The sequence below is a fragment of the Chelon labrosus genome (genome assembly GCF_963514085.1).
Source record: "Chelon labrosus genome assembly, chromosome: 11".
NCBI classification, from domain to species: domain Eukaryota; kingdom Metazoa; phylum Chordata; class Actinopteri; order Mugiliformes; family Mugilidae; genus Chelon; species Chelon labrosus.
The window spans coordinates 10,523,373-10,546,810 of record NC_140344.1 but is presented as its reverse complement, the minus strand read 5'-3'; the positions used below and the strand labels follow the sequence as shown (position 1 = coordinate 10,546,810).

At 41.0% G+C, this 23,438-nt stretch overlaps 2 protein-coding genes across 3 annotated transcripts in view; one reads left to right on the top strand and one right to left on the bottom strand.

The window, feature by feature from the left end:
• tmem117 (transmembrane protein 117) overlaps positions 1-22,741 on the top strand; it is a 32,317-nt gene extending 9,576 nt beyond the window's left edge. For both annotated transcript variants that reach the window (XM_084555254.1, XM_084555255.1), the window contains 6 exons: positions 9,837-9,969; positions 13,201-13,300; positions 15,649-15,746; positions 17,266-17,425; positions 20,411-20,540; positions 21,471-22,741. In XM_084555254.1, the coding sequence (XP_084411380.1) occupies positions 9,837-9,969; positions 13,201-13,300; positions 15,649-15,746; positions 17,266-17,425; positions 20,411-20,540; positions 21,471-22,132 (1,283 nt within the window). In that variant the 3' untranslated portion in view covers positions 22,133-22,741. The remainder of the gene's footprint in view (positions 1-9,836; positions 9,970-13,200; positions 13,301-15,648; positions 15,747-17,265; positions 17,426-20,410; positions 20,541-21,470) is intronic.
• On the bottom strand, positions 1,815-4,464 carry LOC311496144 (P2Y purinoceptor 1-like; the record flags this gene model as incomplete). The annotated part of the gene is made up of 2 exons (XM_084555910.1): positions 1,815-2,868; positions 4,419-4,464. 2 exons carry the CDS (start codon positions 4,462-4,464, stop codon positions 1,868-1,870), a joined length of 1,047 nt encoding a protein of 348 aa, XP_084412036.1. The 3' UTR covers positions 1,815-1,867.
• Positions 22,742-23,438: the final 697 nt, after the last annotated feature.

Below are 23,438 nucleotides of genomic sequence, written 5' to 3'. Positions count from 1 at the left end.
ATAAATAACAAAATGAAATAATCTGGGAGGCTGCTTACTGGAACAGGCACAGTGATACAGTGGCCCAGTAGACAGCTCTCTTTGTTGAAGCTCTACTTGCTGCAGTGTCCCTGCGGAGGGGGTTCTGTTGTCACTTCCCACCTCTGATTTATTATCCAGACACTTAGTTACACAGGAGTCCAGCTCTGGGGAGACTTGAGGCCACAGACAGGGCTATTTCCAACCAACAGCCCCCTCCCTACCCCGAACTGTGGCCATTCTGCAGCCCGCAAGTGTGTGACTGTGATATAATGAATGGGGATGCAAGTGCTAAGATCCAGACAGAGATGAAACTCAGGCTTTCTTCCATCTGGGTTTTCTTTCTGGGAGAATTATTGTTGTTATCCATAAAGAGGCCACAATTATTGTTCTGATGCTTGAATTCAAAACAGGATGTAGTAGAGTTTCACACTTACACCTAGCATAGATGAAAGTGCAGACATAAATATGTGCAGATTGATGACTTGAATGCAGAGCAAAGGTTGTGATCAAGAAACAGCGCTGTCTGTAGTTCAGCAATCAACATGAATACGATGATATCAGTGCTTGACTGTGTGACCAAACGTGAACTGCGTTTTGTTTTTGTGAGGCCAGGTGTTTACGTCTTTCATTGTTCATTTTGATCACATTTTCCATGAACATTGTCCAGTTCACTGCACTACAGTCAAAACATTTGAACAGGAGATTGATAAGACCATAACCGGAATTACTCCCTCCTTGGCTGCAAATAACTACAAGGACAGCGTTTTCATTTGAATGTGCTTTCCTGTTTAGATACAGGTGCAGAAATAATCGGACATCATGCCTAAACATCACATGGTGTGTACAGATGAGTGGCAATTTAAAATTCTCATGAAATGGCTAGTGGAGTGCTATTTTATTTATTCTTTTCATTGTGAAAATAGGAAACTAGGGAGACACATGCAGTACGTGTTTGTGCCCAGATCCTAAGTTGGTAGTGCTGCCGATGAAGAAGAAATCTAGGGGGCAGGAGGGAAATGAACATTTACAGTAAGAAAGCATTTCATTGGTTGCAGAGTTGGTATACCCCTAGTGCAGGATGAGTCAACAGCTTAAAATCGTTTTCCAGAAAATTACCCTGCGCAGAGCATGTGAAAACACATAAACATTAAATGTGATGTGATGGAACTTCAAGGGAACAGTTTGTGTTGAGTTGCCCAGAGCTGCCCCAACAGAATAGATGTTCTCTGTAGACTCCCTAGTCACTGTAACTCTAGAAGGCATGAACACTGTTCTTCCAAAAGATATGTCGTCATTTGTTGTTTTCATGATGTCAAGGGAAAGGAATTATCAGCACACCATCTAACATGCTGATTTATTCAGTTTAATTTTTCAGGAGTTTCTTAGATGGATTTGTCTGTACAAACAGCTGCAATACTGAGGATTTGATGCTTGAACATTTCCATGATTTTCAAGATATCTGTGGGTACAGCTGTAAAACACAAGGATAAGACTACTGCTGTTTTGCATTACTGTTTGGTAATAAAAAGGTTTTATGACAGCATCTATAAACCTCATTTTTTGAATAACCAAACGGCCACAGTCTGGTTTTGCCCAAGACACCAATTTATCACAATCGGTCAGCCACAGCAGTTACAAAGGAGTCCAGCTCTAGGGACACTAGGCGCCACAGTCATAGAAGTGTTTTCTTTTTTTACTCCTGTTCCATAGTAGTGCTGTGTACCACTAGATGTCAGGGAAAAGTAACTGCATTGTTAACACCTGCCACTGACACACATGTAACAGAAACACAGCCAAGTTGATTTAAGTTAACTGGCCAAAAAAGCCACTGTTTGGATCCTCTCAATCACCCAATCACGCCGACCCTCCTGTTGGCCCTGCAGCACATCCTCCTGGATCGGTCTCTTTTCAAGGCCAGCAGCTTCCTCTGGAACTGCTCACCGGCCACAATGTACAGCATCGGGTCCAGGCAGCTGCTTAAACTACACATGGTCTCGAAGAACGCATAGAAGGCGTAGAGGACTTTGGTGTTAGAGGGAGTCACCTTGTTGTGGATCCTCATGAACACCAGGGTAATGACCATGACGTGGTAGGGCACAAAGGAGATGACAAAGACCAGTATGGCAGCAGTGATGAGCCTCAGCGGCTTTCCTCCTGCTCGCTGGCTTCCTCTGCTTCTCCTACCCGTTGGTAGACGCCTCAAAACACGAACTGTCATTATGTAAAAAGCCAGCATGACACTGAACGGTAGCAAGAAGCCTAATGTTGTTCTGATAATGGTGATTGTCGTGACGTAGAGAAAAGGACCATGGATGTGGTCCATGCACACGGTCACATTTTCCGAGCGCTGCACAGCAAAAGTTGAAAAGAAGTCAGGAATGGAGATGAGGACGAGCAGGACCCACGCGCAGACTGAACACAGCTTTGCTTTACCCACATTCCACCACCGGAGAGAGCTGATGGGGTGCACCGTCCCAACGTACCGGTCGAAACTGATCAGCGTGAGGAAGAGGATGCTACCGTATATGTTGATGTCGAAGGAGATCTTCTTGAACTGGCAGAAGATCCGTATGTCTGCGATGTACGACGTCTGGAAGGTGTAGTAGAGGTTGAAGGGGAGGGTGAGGATCCAGGCTGAGTCGCACAGGGCCAGGTTTACCAGGAAAACGTTGCTGGCACTTGAGGTTTTCCTGAAGCAGGTGTAGTTGATTAGCACTGCTATGTTTCCCAGGATCCCCACAGGAAGGGTCAAGGCGAAGAGCACCAGCAGGAGGTAGCAATACCACTGGTCGTTGTCAAAATGGCTGCAGAATACCGATGACTGATTCAGGAACTCGAGGAACACCTCTAGGATTTAATGGCAAGAGGAAGAGTTATGTGTATTATTCAAATATTTTATTAAAGATAAATGACAATTCAGGTTCTTTTAAATTGCTATTAGGGGATTTAAAAGAGGGAGAATATTTTAGTAAGTTGTCCAAATAACCGGATTTTTGGCTACGAGTACTGGTCAAGCTCCAAATGCAGCTCGATAGCCCACGTTTCAAACCACAACTCCCTATTTGTAATGCAAACTTTCTGTAAAAGGAATATTTTGGGAAATTATTTGCTCACTTTCTAAAGATTTGATGAGAATGTGCATAAATGTGTCCATTCCACATGAAGCTTTAGTGAGCCGCCTTTGTGTAAAGATTAGCCTGGCACTTAAATAACGTGATAGCTCGTCTGTGTGTACACAACAGTGTAATATTGACGGGCTGTGGTTTTGCGGGTGCACCAGCTTCATAAAATGTTGCTGTCACCTTGAGGTTGCTAGGCAACCACTGTGCTCAGGCTAAGAAATAGTGTTTTTTCCCCCATTTCCTGTGTCTTTATGTGAAGTTAAGTTAATGTTTCCTGGCTGTACATTGAATAGACATCAATCTTGTCAGTTCAATTGCACAACTACACGGGGTGCCACTTTAAATCCAAACAGGACTGACAAAATGTTCCTCTTTCATTTGGTCCCAAGCTGTCATATAGTAATAGTTAAAAGCATATAGCAATTAAGATCTGCCAGGTAAGATGTCATGTACAGAAAATTACACCAAACTGGCTTTTTTTCTTTTTAAGTGAACCTTCAGGCACAAGAGGTTCTCTTTTCATCTATATTCTGTGTTTGACTTGATGTACATAAAGAATCAAAATGCCATATACGCTAAACACTATATAAACAAGGTGTGTAAGTCAGAGTTTAACCTCTACTTCCCGTGCATTGTTACATATATAAAATGCAGCAATCCTATACTCCCCTATACTATACTCAGTATTGATCCAGCTGTTAAGCCCGGCTCTCAGACAGCACTCAGAGAGACGTGTCCTTCCACTCTCTCTTAGGACTCCTCTATATTTACAGTAGCTGTCTCCATAGTCTCTGAGCGTCACCAGCGTGTCCAGGAAGTGAACACTTGAAAGTCTACTGTGATGAAGCAATGAAACCTGGGGGACTGTGGTTCTATTGCTTCACTATGGCAGCCCCTGTTTGCACTTGATCAGAGATAACACATTCATTTTGTTCATTTGGGCATGTCTTAGCAATTTACCTGTCAACCTCTGAAAAGAGAAATGTAAAAAGATTGTGCACTTGATTTGGTGATAATTGTGTTTAAAATGTGTAAATCACACTGGAATATTGATCACACAGCTACAATTTAAGCTATACATTGATAAAAAGCCACTGTATCATAAAGACTATTTGTTGCTGAAGCCAGTGTGATATTAACAGACACTGGAAATAAAAATAAAAGTACATTAGATTTTTTTATTTAATTAGTCTGATATGCCTTCAGTAGAATAATATAATAGTTCATAGTTTATAGTAAAGAGTAATTACTGATGAAAGTACTCAGCTTACTTACGTCCTTTAGTTGTGTCAGATTTGTTGCTGAGGAAGAGCGGTATCATGATGAATGGAGACCAGGATCACACCTCAGGCCGCCTTCACTCCTCCTCCTGTGGAAGCTGTGTGCTTCTCCTCTGTCTGGAGCTGTCGGTGCGCTGCTTTACCCGTGAGACTGCTTTTACCTGTGAGGCTGCCCTGTGTGTGCATACGGGTGCCCAACACGGTAAACAGAGGATTAAACACAACCACTGTTTAAACATCAGAGAGAATTGCTTGTCCGTGTGTGCACGTGCTTAACTGCTGGTTTCTGCTGGTTTGTACTGTTCTGTTTGTTTCAGCTGTTTATTACTATACATCTGTTGACTTTATTACTTCCCGAAATTATTGCAGGTTATCAGAGGAGGAGACTGGCTGCCACAAAGTCAGTGGGTTCAATACCTTCATTGTATGAGACAATCTGGACTGAGTGGGAATCCCCGTATAAAATTATGCAGCCAGAAATAACTGTGAAGTTGAACCTCAGTATCCTGTTTATTAGGTACGCCAAGCTAAAACTGTTGTAATGAGGCCTTAATTCTGTTTAAATAGGTTTGGAGGATGTAGTTTGTGGTGTGAAACTTCATTGCATGATGCTGTACAGTGATGTATGTTGTTATGTAGCCAACCCTGACATGAATAGGGTGGACACAATACTGACACCTTGTTTTTCTGCCAACTCCTACCGAATTCAGACAGTACTAAGACATAGTTTGATGTGCCATAACAGCACAGAATAAGGTCAGTATGTCAAGACAAAATAAATAATAAAAGGATGCTTTTATTTGCTTTCTGACTCATAGATTAGGCTGTCCCCTCAAAATCATGGTAAAAATGTGTAGATGGTGTTTTCTATTGCCCATCTGTTACACGTCTGTGTAGTGTCCACATAGCAGCAGTAGATGGCGACAGAGCTACGTCTTTGATTTAGAAACATCTTGAAGGAAGGTGGACATGAGCTCATCTATAACAGCTTACTTCATTTTATAGTAAACTAAAATGCTAAGTACACTTGAAAATGTAAACCTGAAACACACAAATGCACAATTTTCTGATAAAATCCAAATGAATATATGCACATTAGCAACCTTACTCTCTGAGTGTTTCGGGCTTGAACTTAACCCAACCACCAATGCTCACCATTCATAATAAAAACAATTTAGTAAACATTTATCACAATTTAAATAATGTAAATGTTCATTCTATGTCTTAAAAGTGGAGATAACAATAAAAATGCTATCAAAGATGCTTTCCCTTTGACAGCTTTATCAAGAATGAGGCATCGTGGCCGAGAGCTCCCCCTTCTGGCTTCAGCAGGCATGACTAATCAATCATAACGACTGAGCCTTAGATTTTAGTCGTATTTAAATGTTTTCAACCATGTTAACTTTATTTAAATCACATGAATTTACAAATGTTCAATAAATTAATCGTATTTCTGTCCATTTTAACTACCACATTATATAAATGACAAATAAAGTGTCACAATTACACTCTTGAGTAACACACCAGGTTGTTCTGTGTTTGTAAGTGAGCTCAAGAAAGAGATAAGAGTATCTTTCTCTTATTTGTGGTCCCCTTTGTGTGTGGCTTCCTTGTCCATGTGTTGTTGTTGTGTTCTGCTGGGCTGAGCCTCGCTGTAAACAGTGCTCATGAATCAATCCTTATCGGGGTGCTGTACTGTAGGGAGGTGCAGTGACTCAAACGAATGGCCCCGCATAAGCCCCTGGTTAAATTCTGCCCATACAGGCAGTGAGAGGACGGCCTTGTTCAACGGCGTGGCGTGCTGCTTTTAAAGTCAGATCTGCCGATACACACTGTGCACCCACATCTAAACCAGGGCTCATTGGCACTGGAGGCAATTAAGTTCACCCATGCAAGTCAATTCAATTATGCAACTGTGATGAGCCCTGAAATACCACAGAGCAAGACGTATGGTGTGGCCTCACAGTAGGACACTCTGGTTTGTGTTTTAACCCTTCACAATGTTAAGGTTGAATATTAATGTCCAGAGAATATTCAAGTTTGTTATTGCCTGCTGCAATATAACCAAACTTTAAACTAATATTACGGATAAATTTCAAAATAATTTAAGCCATCAAACCTTCAGCAGGAGCCTCATTCATTATAACTGCACTTCAGCTCAATAACAATCGTCCTCTCCTTTGGAATCTCAGCATCTTTGTTTTTATGTGCGCTGTAGAAAAAACAACTTACAGTGAGCCAGCATAGATTGAACAGCATGTAAAACTATTGGAGAGTAAACCAGCCAGGCTGTAATGGGAAAATAAATGGAGCATTCTGCTTTGCTGTCTGTCTGGCAGTGTCTGTGTGAGTGTGTGGACACAAACACAATGAGAGGATTTCTTAGTTAACGCTTAACTGAGTAACCTTGGTGGTTAGGGTTCACCACATATGTGCAGAAAATTAAACTGATGGTCAAATACTTGGACATTTTCTCTGAAATGCTTTTTAAATTAAAGGGGGACTGGACCATTATTTTTTTTTGCACTGCATTGTTAATCTTCTCGCCATGGCTGCTTCTACCCATCTTCAGTACCTTTTGTGGCTGTGGAAGGAGTATGTACCCAAATAATGTCATAGTGATCTTGACTTGGTAATATTTGCAGCAGAAACAGAAAACTCCCGTTACAAATGTGTGAAATCTGCATTTTAGCAGGAATTGTGTATTGGCAGTTATATTTGCTGTTTACTTATTGCAAAGTCATTGTGTGACACAGTGTGTCCTATTTCATTATCTCATATATCTCTCTTGATGTTCTGTACAGATCTGCTGGATGAGTAGCTTTTGTGAAGCAAATGAGATCGGCTACCAAAAACAAAATGGCTAGCATTTGTTCAGCTTTCATCTACAGTGCTTTGTAAACGGCCTCTCATTCCATTCTCTACTAAATACGTTTTCTTTGACAATATTTCTTCGACCCAATATTCCAGAAGTTCAAGCTGAACTGTTTGCACGGGTGCTCATTAAAATGATCCAAACAGATGTAAGCGTTTACATGCTCCAAAGATTTGACCTGCCCGAAGTCGTTCTGCCCACTGTGGAGCATAAAACCTGCACGATAAGAACTGCTATGGAAGAATCAAATGTCTTTTTCTCTCCCAACTTTATTGACAACTTTGAATTCATTAAGCCTTCAAAGTATAAAGACGTGATACTTTTGGTCACAATAGAAATGTAGAGGCTAAAAATCAAGATGAATCAACCTCTGTTTTGCCCCTTTTAATGAATCTGTCTCTTGTGAGTCCTGAGACTTCAGGAATGTGAATTATTGAGTTTATTTTATTTGAAAAGCCTGTTTGACCCAGGTCTGATTGATGGTAGTAGATGTACAAAGTAGATTGTCTCTGTTACATAAGCAGTGTGGGAGTTAGACCAAGGATGTTGACAGTGTAGTTGGCTGGGAAAAAAAGGTCAAAGGTCAAAGGTTAAAGAGGTTTTAATTGTCATTACTAACCATCTATAGCAGGTGCAGTAGTAAGATGAGAAGACATTCCTCCAAGACCGCTGAGCTGCATGAAGACATAGTACAATAAAAATCCTGCATGTTAAGTTTTATGAAACACTCCCCACATTTATTGTCAATATTTAAGAGCTATTCCTTCAAGTTTCTGGTATTTTCTATCTTGAGGTAGTATACTTTAAACTCAGCAGAGGGCGCTCTAATGCTGTGTATTGGGGTTCATTGAGAGAGTGTAGCTACAGAGTGAGACATGCGCAGCTCAGAAATAAACGAGCTCTTTTTGGAGTGAGACGATGATGTTTGTCCTCCCTTCATCCACCTACAGGTACAGAAAAGTTACCTCAGTGGTTTCAAATTATCTCTACAAGCAGCGCCAGTAAAGTATTGTTAGTTTTAAGTTTAATATGAATACAATTGTCAGGTTGTGTAAAGTCGTGCCACAACCTTAGCTATGTTGTAAATGATATGGTGGCTCATTGTCATGGCGACCGTATTTGCCGTCTCAGGAGCTGTATAAATATGTGACAATATAAACTGTGAAATGTAATGGTGTAATGTGTTGTAAATATTGTCAGGATGTTAGTCAGTCACTACCAAGTATGTGTTCATCTCAGAAAAACTTTGTTCTGAGTAGTTTTACTTATTGTAAAATATTGTTCTTTACCGTTGGAGAGGCATTGAGAGAAGATGTAACGGTAAGAATGTGGTTGGGATATTATCATGTCATGTTAAGCATACAACTTCATGTATTATTTAATGTTTCCAAATTATGTACATGTTATTGACAGTATGGAGAAGAGTTGCATACACTTTTGCCATAGTTTAATTGGTGAAATGTTTTTGTTTGTAAAATGATTTGCACTTATACTCATAGTAACTGAGATACAGGTAACAAGTTTGTAACAGAGAAATAAGTGAGGCAGACTGAGTAAGGCGCTAATGTTAGTCATCTCTTTATCCACCTACAGAGTTTATGTATTAACTACAGAGTAGCCTACTTCTTAGTCTGTGTGCCTATTGCTGTTGGTCCAGATTTCCCCTAGGTCTGGTGCTGCTACAACAGCTGTTGTGCATCTACATTATTCATGTCTATTTGCATTAAATGGTATTTTTCAGATCTCTTAATAATTTATGTTGCATTTTTATTTTTTTTTATTCCACTCTGTCCAGAATAAAATACAAATAAAGTTGTAAATATTTTATTACGAGCAGGTAGGGTTAAAAAAGTTGTCGTTGCGACAACAAGCAAACAGGGGCAGCCGTGGCCTACTGGTTAGCGCTTTGGGCTTGTGACCGGAGGGTTGCCGGTTCGAACCCCGACCGGTAGAAAGCGGCTGAGGTGCCCTTGAGCAAGGCACCTAACCCCTCACTGCTCCCCGAGCGCCGCTGTAGCATGGCAGCTCACTGCTCCGGGTTAGTGTGTGCTTCACCTCACTGTGTGCTTTGTGTGTTCACTAATTCACGGATGGGATAAACGCAGAGACCAAATTCCTTGTATACACAAGTATACTTGGCCGAGAGACCTTAATAAACGTTAATAAACCTTTGTAGTCTTCAGGAGTTATGCTGAGCTTGTTTGATTATGTATCTGAATCAGTTTCCTGTCCTGTGTCTGCTTACGGCGTCGAGTCATTAAGTGATACGTATATAGAATATTTTCTGTTGAGGCCGATGATGAAAGAGTGAGTGTTGAAAGTAGGTGGAAAAAGACAATCACTTCGGAGTCCCACAAGGGACACCTCTAAGTGTTCTTTAATCTTAATTTCTTTGTCTACAGGGTATGTATCTGACAGAGTAGGACATTATTGATTTCTGTGACTAATTTATTTACTTTCATCTCCATTTACGTGGTCATGCATGTAGACAGGTTGTCATTCTGCTTGACGGCGGTGTCCTTGTTGTGCTCCCTTTAGGTCGATACCTGCGCCTGAAAATGTTCCGCGAGGACCACGGCTCCTGGATGACCATGTTCTTCAGCGCCATCCTATTCCTCTTCATCTTCTCGCACATCTACAACCTTTTCCTGCTGATGACTGGGGGCATGGAGTAAGACATTCACTCTCTTTCCCTCTCTCTCTGCCCTGTTTCCCTCTTTATGCTCCTTTTGCTGCCGTGATTGATCTAAATGTCTCGCCAGAACAGCGACTTAGCCCAGACTTGAAATCACTGGTAGGGGTTTCAAGAAGAGGGTGGTTAATCCTGTATGCCCACCTATAGCACCTGTACTCATTCCCCAATGATCTTGACTCATTTTTCTTGGCACCTCTCTGGCTTAAAAAACAAAATGTTTTTGCCATTTGCCATGTCTCTCATTATGGCCCTTGTTTTTTTTTTGTTTTGTTTGTTTTTTGTTTTTTTGTTCCTCCTGTCTCACGTTACCTGCTGAGAAACCACTGTGCACAGCAGAGCTTGACATCCACACATCAAGCCAGTGACAGGAATCCGTTTAATGCATTTGCAATGTATCCATCTAGAGGAAAACGTGCCCTTGACGCCAGCCAGCAAACACGAGGTCGCAGCGAAGTGATTTACCATTGTGTTTGTTAGGGCTGTAAGAGATTTTTTTTTTTTCTAAATGTGGCAGGTGTCTATTCACGTACAAGATGTCAACAAGGGAGGCCAGGGCTGTAATGAGATCTGTCCATACTGTGCTGCTTTACCGTATTAAGAGCAAGTTTCAACTTTCCATAATATGCAGGCAGATGAGGGCTATTAGTGACAAGGCAAGGTGTTGCGTTTTTCTGTGGCCAGAGAGATGAGTTGATATAATCAGCCCATCGGTCACGCTGGCCAGCACAATGACACCAGCATCCATCTTGTTCCTTCTCCCTGGTTGGCTGAGAAAAAGGAAGCGAGCGGCTGAGCAGAGGGGCAGGTCCACTGAGACGATGACTGGTGCTTACTCAGGGAAAGGTTACATTTGCAGTTGCACTGAGTGGATTCTGTCACAGAGAAGAGTCCTTTTCTTTACTGCCTCTCATTTCGGCATTGAACTGTGGAGAAAATTTTCCTCTTTTAGTCTGTGTCAATATTTTAACTGTCAGGAATCTGTCATTAAATTACATTTAGATAAAAAATTCACAACATGTCATTTATACCCGCCTAGAATATGTGCATTCTCTGCACGTCTTGGCTCAGTTGTCCGCATACAGAAAGTAGTAGAAAAATCTACCAGCATGGTAAATGAATGCAAGCAAATAAAACAGTCACTGATAAGAGATTGTATATCTCTTGGGTTTAACAAATGTTTATTCATGATTAGTTATGTAAAATGAATTCATCAGTGCCATTATCACTTAGGTCAGGGAGATTTCCAGCCTGTGTAATCTTTCACACATCCAGCAGCATATTTCTTACAATGACTTCCATGAGCTGCCCTTGGAATAATGCAATGAAATGTTTGCTGCCTTTGTTCGTTTTAGATATACATGCTTCAGTTGCATTTATTATTTCTAGATATTGCTATTGTTAAATTCGTTAGCTTGGCACATTTTCTTTTCGACACGATTTCAGGGTATTGAGCAAGTAGGATTCTGATAGACCCCTTTTGTTTTAGTAAATAAGATGATGTTTTGTAGTGGTCAGGACTTAGCTGGACTAGTACCATAATAGCATTATAACGTACAATTATCGACAGCTGCAGATTTTTCCTCCTTGTTTTAGTGCCAAGTGCAAAAGTGCATTATAAAAATGTTTACATTAACGAACTTACATGTGTTTGTGTGTGCTACCACATTACTGTCCAGTTAGTCGTCTCCTTTTGCATAATAAGCAATAATTCAACATAAATTCAAATTGCATTTACAAAAAAAGATTGATCATTTCATTTTAATACAAAAAATAGCAGTTTGACTTGTGGCAGAACTGTGAACCAATGGGCCAGAACAGACAAAGAAATGTGTCTTCAGAAGCTCAGACTTTATAAAATTAAATGAGGTAGATATTATAGCTGCAAAGTGACCATAATGACTGCTTAGCAACAAAGAAGAAACTGCGTTAATAGTTAACACTGACTTTTTCTCTGCTTAAAGTCAAATGGGGGTCACATCCAAAGTCATAACTCTATAACTCTGTACCCTCTTTAGCACAAAATTGTAATTTCTTGCATGTGATGAAAAGGCATTGACATGTCTTTGAATATTATGTTCGAACAAGTGTGGGAAAACTGATAACATTCCACAGAGGGTCAAAGCTGGCTGAGCCGGCTGCCCTGGCACAAACATGACAAATGGCTCTGTGATTATGCCATGGGAGCCATTTTAGGGGAGCCCTCTGCTGCGATTGCAAGGGATTGTTTCGACTTGTGTGACCACAGCCCATTTACAAAGTGAGCAGCCCTCAACATGGAACTCCTAATGCAGCGCTGCAGAAAGATGAAATACAAATGAATCATCATGGAGAAACACTGTAGGTACTGGGAAAAAATATACACCAGCAAGGTTGAAGGCAAGATTTTCTCAACCTTCTGTGCAATAGAAAACATTTTTATTGCCGTTTGCTCGCGGCCTGAAAATGTCTTTTTCTTCTTTTCCCCCCTCCCTGTGCTATTACCTGCAGAAAATGGAGTGATGTGTGTGTGTGTGTGTGTGTGGGGGGGGGGGGGGGGGGGGGGGGGTGACTGTGTGTGTGGGGGTGTGTGTGTGTGTGTGAATGTATTGGTTGGGTGGATTTTGCGGGATTGAACAACAGCTTTTCCTGCTGTACAAAGATGAAGGCGTAACTAGGACTCCAAAGAAATCATGTAATTTCTTATCAGCAACTATTGCATGTGAGATTTCTCTAGTTTCTCTAATGGAGTGTCTTGGCCTAGTCTATGCTCTACCTTTGTGCTGCTGTGCATCCTAACTGAACTCACTAAGATGCAGTGCGTTAGCAGGTAGGAGGGATCTCATTTGGATGCATTTGGCAGTATTGATCTGAAATCAGACACGAGACAAATTTGCCAAACAAATGAATAATTTGCCCAAAACTGCAGCATCAAGTGAAAATGGTGATACTGTGTACATTCCATTGCGTTGACATAAACTGTTTACAATGTAGCAGGCTTCATGGGAGGTAGAGCCATCACTTATTGTTTTCACAGGATTAGATTGATATTGATTGACTCTGACGGCTAGCATCATGATACTAAGCGACGGTGACCATTTTATTTCTTTCTCCCTCTTGGTTCTTTTTGCCACTCCTCTTGCCTCCTTCCTCTCTGCTTGCCTTTACTACCCTCATCTCATATAATACATTTTTTATGTCCCTTTCACTCATGGTCTTCTTTCCTTTCAGGGCTCACATGGTGACAGAATACATGGGCATCAGGAATGAGAGTTTTATGAAGATTGCTGCAGTGGGGACATGGATGGGAGATTTTGTTACTGCCTGGATGGTGAGATTCAAACTCTGACGTATCCTTGCCACAGGATAAGCTTGGATTCATGAAGGGAAAAATGGACTTTTAAACCTGAAAAACTAAAACCTGTTTTGACTTTTAAATACTTTCTTAAATACCTAGGAGATCTCTTGTATTACTCTATATAACTGGAAATTTACCCTGGTTATGAAGCTAGCTACTGTGATGCAGTGCTAGCTAATTAGCAGTTGGCTAACCACATAGCTAAGTATGTAGCTAGCTAGGCTGGCAGTTTGACCACCAATTTTTAAGCTGGACAAAAATAAAACTTACCCAAAGATGTTGAGTTCTAGGTAGTGGTATGCTTTTTACCACACAAAAAAAGAGTGACAGAGAGAGAGAGAGATTTAAAACTAACGAACTAAATGAAGATACTTCTAAATACATAAATTACTTAATGCCAATACATTCCATTACTCCCTGAAAATTTTAAAACATGTTGACACACTGGAAATAATTGTTTTAGCTATGCTAGCAGCATGATTTGCTAGATTTACACAAACAATTTTCGTGATACCGTTACTTTTCATTTAGTGACTGACTGACCAGTCAAAAATTCAACGTCGTCCTACGTGACAGATTCTGCATTAACGTTTCATTTAGCCTGTGGCGTGTACAGATTAAGCTTAATTGCTAAATGCTCAAAAAAACACTGTCCAGCTTTTATGCTGTAACACAGAATGTTAAAACAGTCACATGGCCAAATCTGCAGTCCTCATCCTCAGTCTCTAGCTGCTTAACAATACTGTAATTTCACTGGTATAAGATTTCAGGTGATTTTCCCTAATGAAGGTAAAAGCGACAGCATTTTATTCATCCGCTTTTTAAATTTAAATATATGCCTTGCAGTGTCACTGTATCACTGTACTTATGATCATCTAAAATTAAGATACACAGTGGAACCATTTTCCACACAATTGTCTTTTTTCTAGGTGAGGTGGATCCTGATCCACACTAAACTAGTTCAAAACACGCAGCTGTGATCTAAGGAGGGTCAGAGGAAACAAAAATGTACAGGGAGGGACAGAGCACATTGGAGCTACCTGTGTTCATTTGTCAACATGAAAAGAAGAGGAGAGCTTCAGCGGGAGTGGGCTACCTGTGGTGGGAGGAGTGGGGCTCTGACACCGGCATGCACACAGCGGAGACAACTTGACAAGTTCCCTCACCAGAAATGTAGAAGTCTGGTCGGAAGGGAGCTGGAGGAAGCAGCGAGGGAGAAGGTGAATCAGGGAGAGAGAGAGAGGATATTAAGGCTGACAGTGTGAAAACCTTATCCCCAACTGGTAAAAATGCAACATTAATAACAAAACTAACCAAAATGCTTGAAAGTAATCCCTTAGTCATTAGTATTTCACCACAAATGTACAACACAACAATGGTGTTTGTTCAGGGTTCTGTCAAAGGCTTTTAGGCAAGTCTTGCCACTCTGCAGCCATTTTGGTAACACATCTTGGCAATTATTTTGGGCTAACAAAATCACCTGCCAAATTAAATAAAAAAAGCTGTATTTGCTCTGAAGTAAGATTTAATATATTGTTTTTGCCACAGGTTACACTTCCCACAGGTACACAATACTTGCTTATAGTTTCATGACACAGCATGACTAGCATGTCTCTGGCTCATCCTACTTAAACCAAATGCCAGCAAAACCAATGCTAATTTGCGTTGTAAACCAGAAAAACAACACTTATTTAACATAGTCAGTCTGCACTGTTCCTGCTGCCACAGAATTTAAACTGACTTAAATTACGTGCTTCAGGCAGAGCAACAATGCACCACACCTATGGAAGATGTCATACAGCCAGTACTGATGGTGCTACAGTGTTGTGCATAGATTTTATTTAAGATTCTTTGTGGTTTGCCAAGATCTTCCACACAAAATTAAAACAATTTCTTATATTTGGATGACCCAAAGGTTTGTTGCAAAATTGGAAAAATATAAAACTACATTAATCATGTAGCTAAAAGATTTCTCTTGAAGATATATTTTAGGAAATAAACTTTTTCTCCTTCCTAAGAAGACTGATACCAAATCTGATACCAAATCAATATAATTGGAAGCTCCACCTAGGAGCAGGTTTCCTTGGCTTAACCAAAAGAAACATTTAGCCTGTCAAAAGTAAAATCTCCTACTTAACACATCATTTGTTTAATTTTAAACAAAATACCCTATCTGAACACAAAGCCTGAACAGACGAGCCGTTTCCCCTTCTCTCTGCTCATAATTCTAGGCTAAGCTAAACTGTTTTATGGGTTGAGTTCCTCTTCATCCAATCTTCTAGAAATTAACTAATTTTATATATATATTTCACTTTCTACAGGTCACAGATATGATGCTCCAGGATCAGCACTACCCAGACTGGGGCAAAGCGGCCCGGCGGTTCTGGAAACAAGGCAACAACAGGATTGTGCTCTTCTGGTTTGTCATTTTCTTACTCTGAAATAAGAAAAAAAAAATCTGTGAAACAGTGCTTATCCTCAACCGTATATACAGAAGAAATTCAGGGCTATTTGTATTTTACAACCTTACTAAATGAATTATATATTGCTCTGTAGATTTGTGTGTGTTTTGTGGTCTCTCCAGCCCGTTGCAGGGTTACACACAGTCAATAGCTGTGTTCATCTTCCCTCACTCAGTGTCAGCACCTTTAATTAGAAGAACAGGGTGAAAATCAATGGACACAACAAGGTCGCAGGACGAACCATAACCCTGTCTTTTACTTACTTGTACCACGAGGTGTGACCCTGAAATAAACGCTTAACAAATGCCGCAACCCATGCCTGATATGGCCATTACTTGACAGACAAGTAGAACCGTTCCCTGTTTGGATGTGATGTAACTGTCTGTCATATATGACATGCAAACGCCTTCCGCACTGGTTCGTTTTAGGGTCACAGTGAGAAGTGAAGGACAAGTGAAGACAATGAAACAGCGTGACATCTGTTTGATATGTACACACAGAGCTTCAGACGTTGACATCTCAAACTTCAAAGACAGTTTGGCCGCAGCGTTTACCATTTCCCCAATGAGATTGATTCACCTGCGATTGGAATGTAAGCAGATCAATTGTTCTGGGACTTTGCTGCAGCCGTTCATTTTATTGATGGGCACCCTGACACGCGCTGTCAAAATCAGTGCCTGATTTGACGAGCCATCATCTGGAATCCAGTGCTTGAAATGTGATTGATAAATGTGTTGCTGGATATGTCATGGCAATATGCACCAAAGGCCGTGGCAAACTGTAAAGGATGGCGCCAAAAGTTGGCGACACTGAGAATAAGCATCCCACTGTGGAACAATAAAAACCCTCAAAATTTATCTCCCCAACAGCTGAAATGGGATATGAGCTGGCAGTCACTATCTGCAGTGCAGCCAACCGATGTGCGACGCGAGGAGGCACACAACAGCACAATAATCGCTGGGTGACATTGAGACAAAATACACAGCGAATAATAATACTAAGTCACTGTGGCTGAGAAATGTTCCAGTAAACAGTAAATGCAGAATTACAGCAATGTAATACGAATAAACGCAAGTAAGTGTGAAAAAAAAATGCAGTAAGAAAACATTTTGGTTTATATAATGTACATGTGTATAATGTAAATACATGGAAATATGTACGCTGTAGAGTTTTTAATTATATTGTTTCACATTGTCTGCCTCCACAATTTTTTTCGTCTGCACACATTCTTCTTCCTGGAAGCTTTGTCTGCTGCTATTTGTCAGAATGAAGAAGACTATGAAGATAAACTGACTCGTGCAAGATTTATCTTTTCTGCTGAAGATGAGCTGTTTGTCTTCCAAACTGTACACCCATTCAGGTTTTTTTGTCATTGATTTCTCCCTACTTTCCCTTCTTTCCGCCATTTTCCATTTGTATCCCTCATCTCCCTTTCATTTTATTCCTCTTCTCTGACTTTACTCCTCTCCCCTGCAGGGCAGTGCTCATCTCTCTCACATCGGTGGTGGTTGTGGTCATCAGTACCGACTGGATCAGTTGGGACAACCTGAACCGAGGCTTCCTGCCCAGCGATGAGGTCTCCCGAGCCTTCCTCGCCTCCTTCATCTTGGTCTTCGACCTTCTCATTGTCATGCAGGTAGACCGCTCCCCTGTTGTCCAATTAAAAAAATGGAGTTGGGACGTCTCTTGGCTTAGTCCGCTACCCATCTTACCAGTTCCACTTCCTCCCCCTTCCTCCCTATTCATCAATGGGGCACTGCAGCACAAAGCAAAGTTGTTTGATCACTCTCAGCTGGCACAGACACAAACGCACACAGACACGCACATACACTTATATAAACTATATGGCTATACAAACTGTTTACTCTTCTACATCTTTCTCTCAGTCCCTCCATCCCTCTTTTCCAACACCTCAGCCATGAACTCACCCTTTCCTCCTCCTACTCCTTCATGGGCCGAGTCTATTTTCTTTAATGATGACTCACAAGATTGGAGTTTTTCTCTCACTTTCTCCATCCTCCCTTTTTTCCCACCCAATGTCCTCCCTCACACAGGAGAGTGTACATCAATAAATCCTGTGTCAGTGGCTCATAAATATCCAAATGTGTTTGTCTAATAAAAAACAAACTTTGTACTGAGGAGAAGTAGTGTGGGAGAAGTTGTTGTTTTTCTCACTCCAGTAGCCCTGACCCAGAACCACAGGACAATCATGTATGTGGATTTTCCTGCAAGCCTAATTCAGCACAGCTCCTCCAAATGTTTAATGAACGTATTTCACTGGGCTTGTTAGCAGGTAGAGGGCACGCTGCAAGACCAATATGTGGTGTCCCTTAAATATACAGACTTCTTCAGGCTTGCTCTGGGGGTTTCAGGCCAAGTTTTGTAAAGCGTCTTGAGACAATTTGTATTGTTATTGACGCTATATAAATAAAATTGAATTGAATTGTGTTTATTATGCTAATTACAAAGAGCAGGCGATTGCATGGGAGAACATCTTTGAGTGTTACATATACAGTGCTCCAACAACTCTCTCTCTCTCTTTCTCTCTCTCTCCCTCCCTCCCTGTAACTTGTCGTATATCATAGCCCACTCGCAGGGATTTGTTTATGATGGGCCCTTCTCATTTTCTGCACAGTGTACAGCAAGCACATTTACTACACTTATTTACAGTCCCTGTGTCCCCGCATCCGTCGCTACGTTCAGCCAGTCAATAAAAATGCATCCCTACAGCTTCATTCACTTCCATCTTGGAGCGCTGCCATAGTTAAAGGGGAACTACTGTTTTTTACAACCTGGACCTTATTTCTGGCATTACTCACCCATATAACTTTGATGTTATTTGGTTTCGTTCGTGAGATGTCTACATCCACGTATATCCATATAGTGGGAGTGACTGGGGCACCGCAACGCAGCCTCTAAATAACGCATTATCTGCCGCGAAACTCGGTTCATTTCACCAATATTTTGTTATGATACGTTAGTGCTATTCCCCATTGAGTCCAGAGTTTCCTGTTATCTATTCACGGACGTGCAGCGGTTTGTTGTTCTTTGGCCAGCTACCTCTGCATCCTCATTTCAACGAGCTCCTCATCCGTATACTCTGGCTCAAAACAGTGAGGACGTCCATCATAAACAAAGTCGTCCTCCACAACCTCAGAATCGGAAAAATATTCAGCCATGTTGCAAAAAAATAGCAGTAGCAAATTACAGGTAAACAAGCCGCGCGGGGTGAACGCTGCGCTCAGAGATGACATCATCCAGGTCAGAGGTTAGTAGGTCAATATACAGACCCCGGATGATGATAACAGGTAACTCCAGACTCAACGGGGAATAATGAACGAGTTTTGCTGCAGATAATGCGTTATTTAGAGGCTGCGTTGCAGTGCCCCAGTCACTCCCGCTATATGTATATACGCGGATATAAATATCTGACTAAAGACACCAAATAACACCAAAGTTATATGGGTGAGTAAACGATTGTATTTTATGCCAGAAATCAGGTCCAGGTTGTAAAAAAAAAAACCTTTAATCTCACATCTCCTTGAGAAAAGATGGGTGGTGTTGTTCTCAAACTAATTAATGCCCCAACTAAGGACCTGTCTGGATTTGCCTCCGAGCAGGGTTTTCCTATTTAAAAATGTTTGTTTTGTATAATTGTGCTGTTTCTCTGCATTTTCCAAGCTTAATGTCAGATTTCTGCAGTTATGGAAGAAGAGTGGAGGACTTAATTAATATCCAAGGGGTTATTATCAAGCTGTTACGCTGTTCATAGATATTGGCACAGGAGACCTTAGATCACATGAGGATATATAGTGAATTCAGACATGTGGTAATTGCATGCAACTAGACGCTCTGCAAATAACAAGAATCAAGGGGAAACTAAGTGTGTCTTGTTTTTTTTTTGTCAATGGCACCAAATACTAATTTACAAGAGGATTATGTCAGCTCAGTAGAAAGAAACAGTTTAAAAACATTAAAAATTTCCTCTCTGTCTCTCTGAATTTCATTAGTTTTTCACAATGCACAGTAACCAATTATAGCATATACTTGAGTAGATAAAAAACTATCTTGGGGAGAAAATGTTTATATTGTCTGTCTACAGTAAAATAAAGCAATTATGGCACTTATGTCCAACAAATTTTTCATGTTCAACCATCTCTAGTATCTGATGTTACTAAGTTACAAATGACTGCACAAACAATGTGCAAAGTAGACAGTAGACCAAGAAAAATGTCTTACCATCTGTAAAGTTATGCATTCTGCCTTTAATTTATAAATTATTTGTTCTTTGAATGAGGAGTGACCTCATTCATCCAAGTCATCCAATATCAACACATACCAGCAAAACAAGCTAAGTGACACCACAGTGCACAGGCAGCTTCTAAATGTCAGTTTGGACTGCCTGTTGATGTATTTTGACATGTTCAAATCCCAGTGCACACGAGTACACTCCACAAGCCTGTAAACACACAGTGTAGTCTGCAGTCTACAGCGACTGGCACCATGTTTGACCTCCAGTCAGTGCAAGAAGAGGCTCCACTGAGACTTAACATCAGCTAATGTGAGAGAGTCCAGCATCCAATATAGGATCATATGGTGTGTGTGTGTGTGTTATTTTCAGGACTGGGAGTTTCCTCACTTCATGGGTGACCTGGATATGAATCTGCCAGGGATGTCAACAACACATGTGAAGGTCAAGCTTCCTGTCTGCAAGAGTGTCTTTAAGGAGGAGTACCACATTCATATCACAGGTACACATGGACACAGGGAGTTGCTGCAGACCATAAAAGCTAATCGTTTTATGAGGAGCATACCCTGGTAAACCGATTCAGTAGCAGAAACAAATCAAACTGTCAATGAGAGAGACAAAACTTTGTCCTAGTTTTGAATGTGATTGTGGAACAATACAAAACATGTTGCAGATGCTCTAGTTTCCTCTCTCTGTGTGGAAATGTTTGTTGGTTAAACCATATTTATAATACATGTGAGCTGATGTGGCGCACAGGTTCCTCCCCGTCATACGAGACGCTTCTCCCATCCTCTGTCACATCTCTGTGCCTTAATGTTCTTGGCAAATGAGTATATTTCCCATTTAAAACCGTCCTCCTGGTTTCTGCATTTTGTTCCGCGGCGTGCACACGGCCTCACAACCGTCAAGAGAAGGCGAAACCAATGTTCCTGCGCTAAATGTTAAGCTGTTCAAACGCTCTGTGATTCGCAAAAGGTTGTTAACCCTAATGCATTGCATATCCATTAAGCGTTATGGAAATAGCTCTGTCGTAACGTGATTGGTTTAACTAAAAGCTTATTAACATTATATCTTGGGGAGGGGAAGGGAGCTGTGTCACGTATACCCGGGGAGACATCTGCCTACTATCAGTCAACCTGGGGAGATGGCTGTCTCATGGTAATATAGTGATCTTGTTAGGAGATACTGTAGAGGAAGTAACACCTGCAAATGGATCTCTCTGTCTGTATGCAAAGCGAGAGGTATTCCTGATAAATTAATGGGACAGCTCTCTCTGTCGGACTCTGCCCTCTAAATCTAAAGGAGGCTTGAGTTGTACATCAATCAATATGTCTGTTTAATGATCTGTACAGTACATGCATGTTTACTTGTTGCTAAGCTGTCAAGGTTGGCCTGGTTTATGATCTAACTGAAGTCACATATCTCGTTGCAGGTAAGTGGTTCAACTACGGTATCATCTTCCTTGTTCTGATTTTGGATCTTAACATGTGGAAGAACCAGATCTTCTATAAGCCCTACGAGTACGGCCAGTACATTGGGCCTGGTGAGAAGATCTACACAGTGGAGGAGCCGGAAACACTCGGGGACTTCAACCACAGTACGCTCACATACAAGTGGCGTTCCACAAACATCAATCCCGACACCAATTTAACTTACGTGGAGCGGGACATGTTCCTCCACAGCCGCTACGTCGGAGCCAGTCTGGATGTCAAATGCCTGGCCTTTATTCCAAGCCTGGCAGCATTCCTCCTCTTCGGGTTCTTCATCTGGTTGTTCGGTCGATTTCAGGACAGTGAGACCTTCGCGGAAAATCAGGACAAATCGTATGAGAGGATAAAGAGGAAGTCGCCGTCGGAGTACAGCAAAGAGATGGGCGTGACGCCAGAGGAGATGCATATGACCATGAGTGACAGTCTAAAACGATTGGGAACGCCAATGCTTCTGTCGGTGGATGGGCCGCACTTTGGTGCGACACCCTCTTCGAATTCGACTGTGTCCATGGACACCCAAGAGACACATCCGAGCATTGTGATTGACAGCGCACCGCCAGATGAACCAGCGGTCTCCTTGGACGTCCATGAACTCTCTCCATGAACTTACAAACTTCCAAAAGTTGGAAGAAAGACCATCAGAGAGATGTAGTTCTTCATGATCTTGAACTTTTCTTTAAATTAGACTAAGCTGCAAAAGAAACGTTATCAACACAAATATTCAAGCAAAGGACAGACTGACCAATTTGCAATTTACTATATTTTTTTAAAAAAAGCCTCTAAAATGGCACCAATTCTTTTAACAAGCAGATGTTTTGAAACAGAATGCAAACTCTTTACTGACATGGTGCTTGTTTGGGTTTCTGATTTTCATAATTAACTATAACTAACTAGTGCCTATATCAGAAGAGTATTTCTGCAGCTGTAGCATTGCAGTCAGCTGCAGTGTGCCTTGATATTTCATATATACAGATCTAGAAAGAAACATATTTTAACAGCCTACAGTATAGGTAATAAAATGAAAGATGTCCCAGTTATGGTCTGCTCTAATAATGTCTTATATTTGTTTTCATATCAAATGGACAATTGTTACCTCATTTGATCCTCAGACTTTTCATTTATTCCCCTGTGATGTCACTCTTAAGGCTTACGTACTCAACAAGAACTGAGAATTTTGTTTGAGAGGTCTCGCTGCTTGTTTTTGACATGTCATCTGGGCAGAACTTTTTTGTGGTGTCAAACAACTGTTCTGTGATTGGTGAAAAAGCTGAAATGTCTGCACATGAGTTTCTCGTGAAGTATAAATGACCAGGCCAGAACAAACTTTCTTCTTGTTCTTGCCACCTCGAGAAAACAAATTTCTCTGCTCTTGCAGAGTATGTAACGAGGTTTACTCAATTTTAAATGTATATTTCTTGTTAAAATGACATGATTATCAAGATAAATATTCGCTAATGTCCTCTTTATATCCTTTCATTTGATATTAGTTGCAGAGATAATAAACACAATCAATATTGATGAAATGGCAAAGCAACAAGCCACCTCATGATTGCTCATGTGGCTGTGGCACCTTCACTGAATACCAACAGAGTCTGTAAGGTGGTGTCGCCCTTGGCATAAACATGTCATTGAAGTGCAGGAATGGCTTCTTCTCCAAAGCTCAGGGCTTCTTTATGTTTTCATAGAAACCTTAAAAGTTTTAGAAGCAGTTTTACAGTCAAATGCATGAACAATATTTATTTGGACACACATTTGAATGCTAAAGCATTTTTCTTTATCCTGGCTTTAAATGTGGCTTTTTCTGTGTTTTTTTGTTTTTGTTTTTTGTGCTACGCATTTTTTTCTGAAATACATGTATTTGGGGGGTTTTGTCAAAAAAGTGCAAATGCAAGGGCCAACTAAAGTTCTAA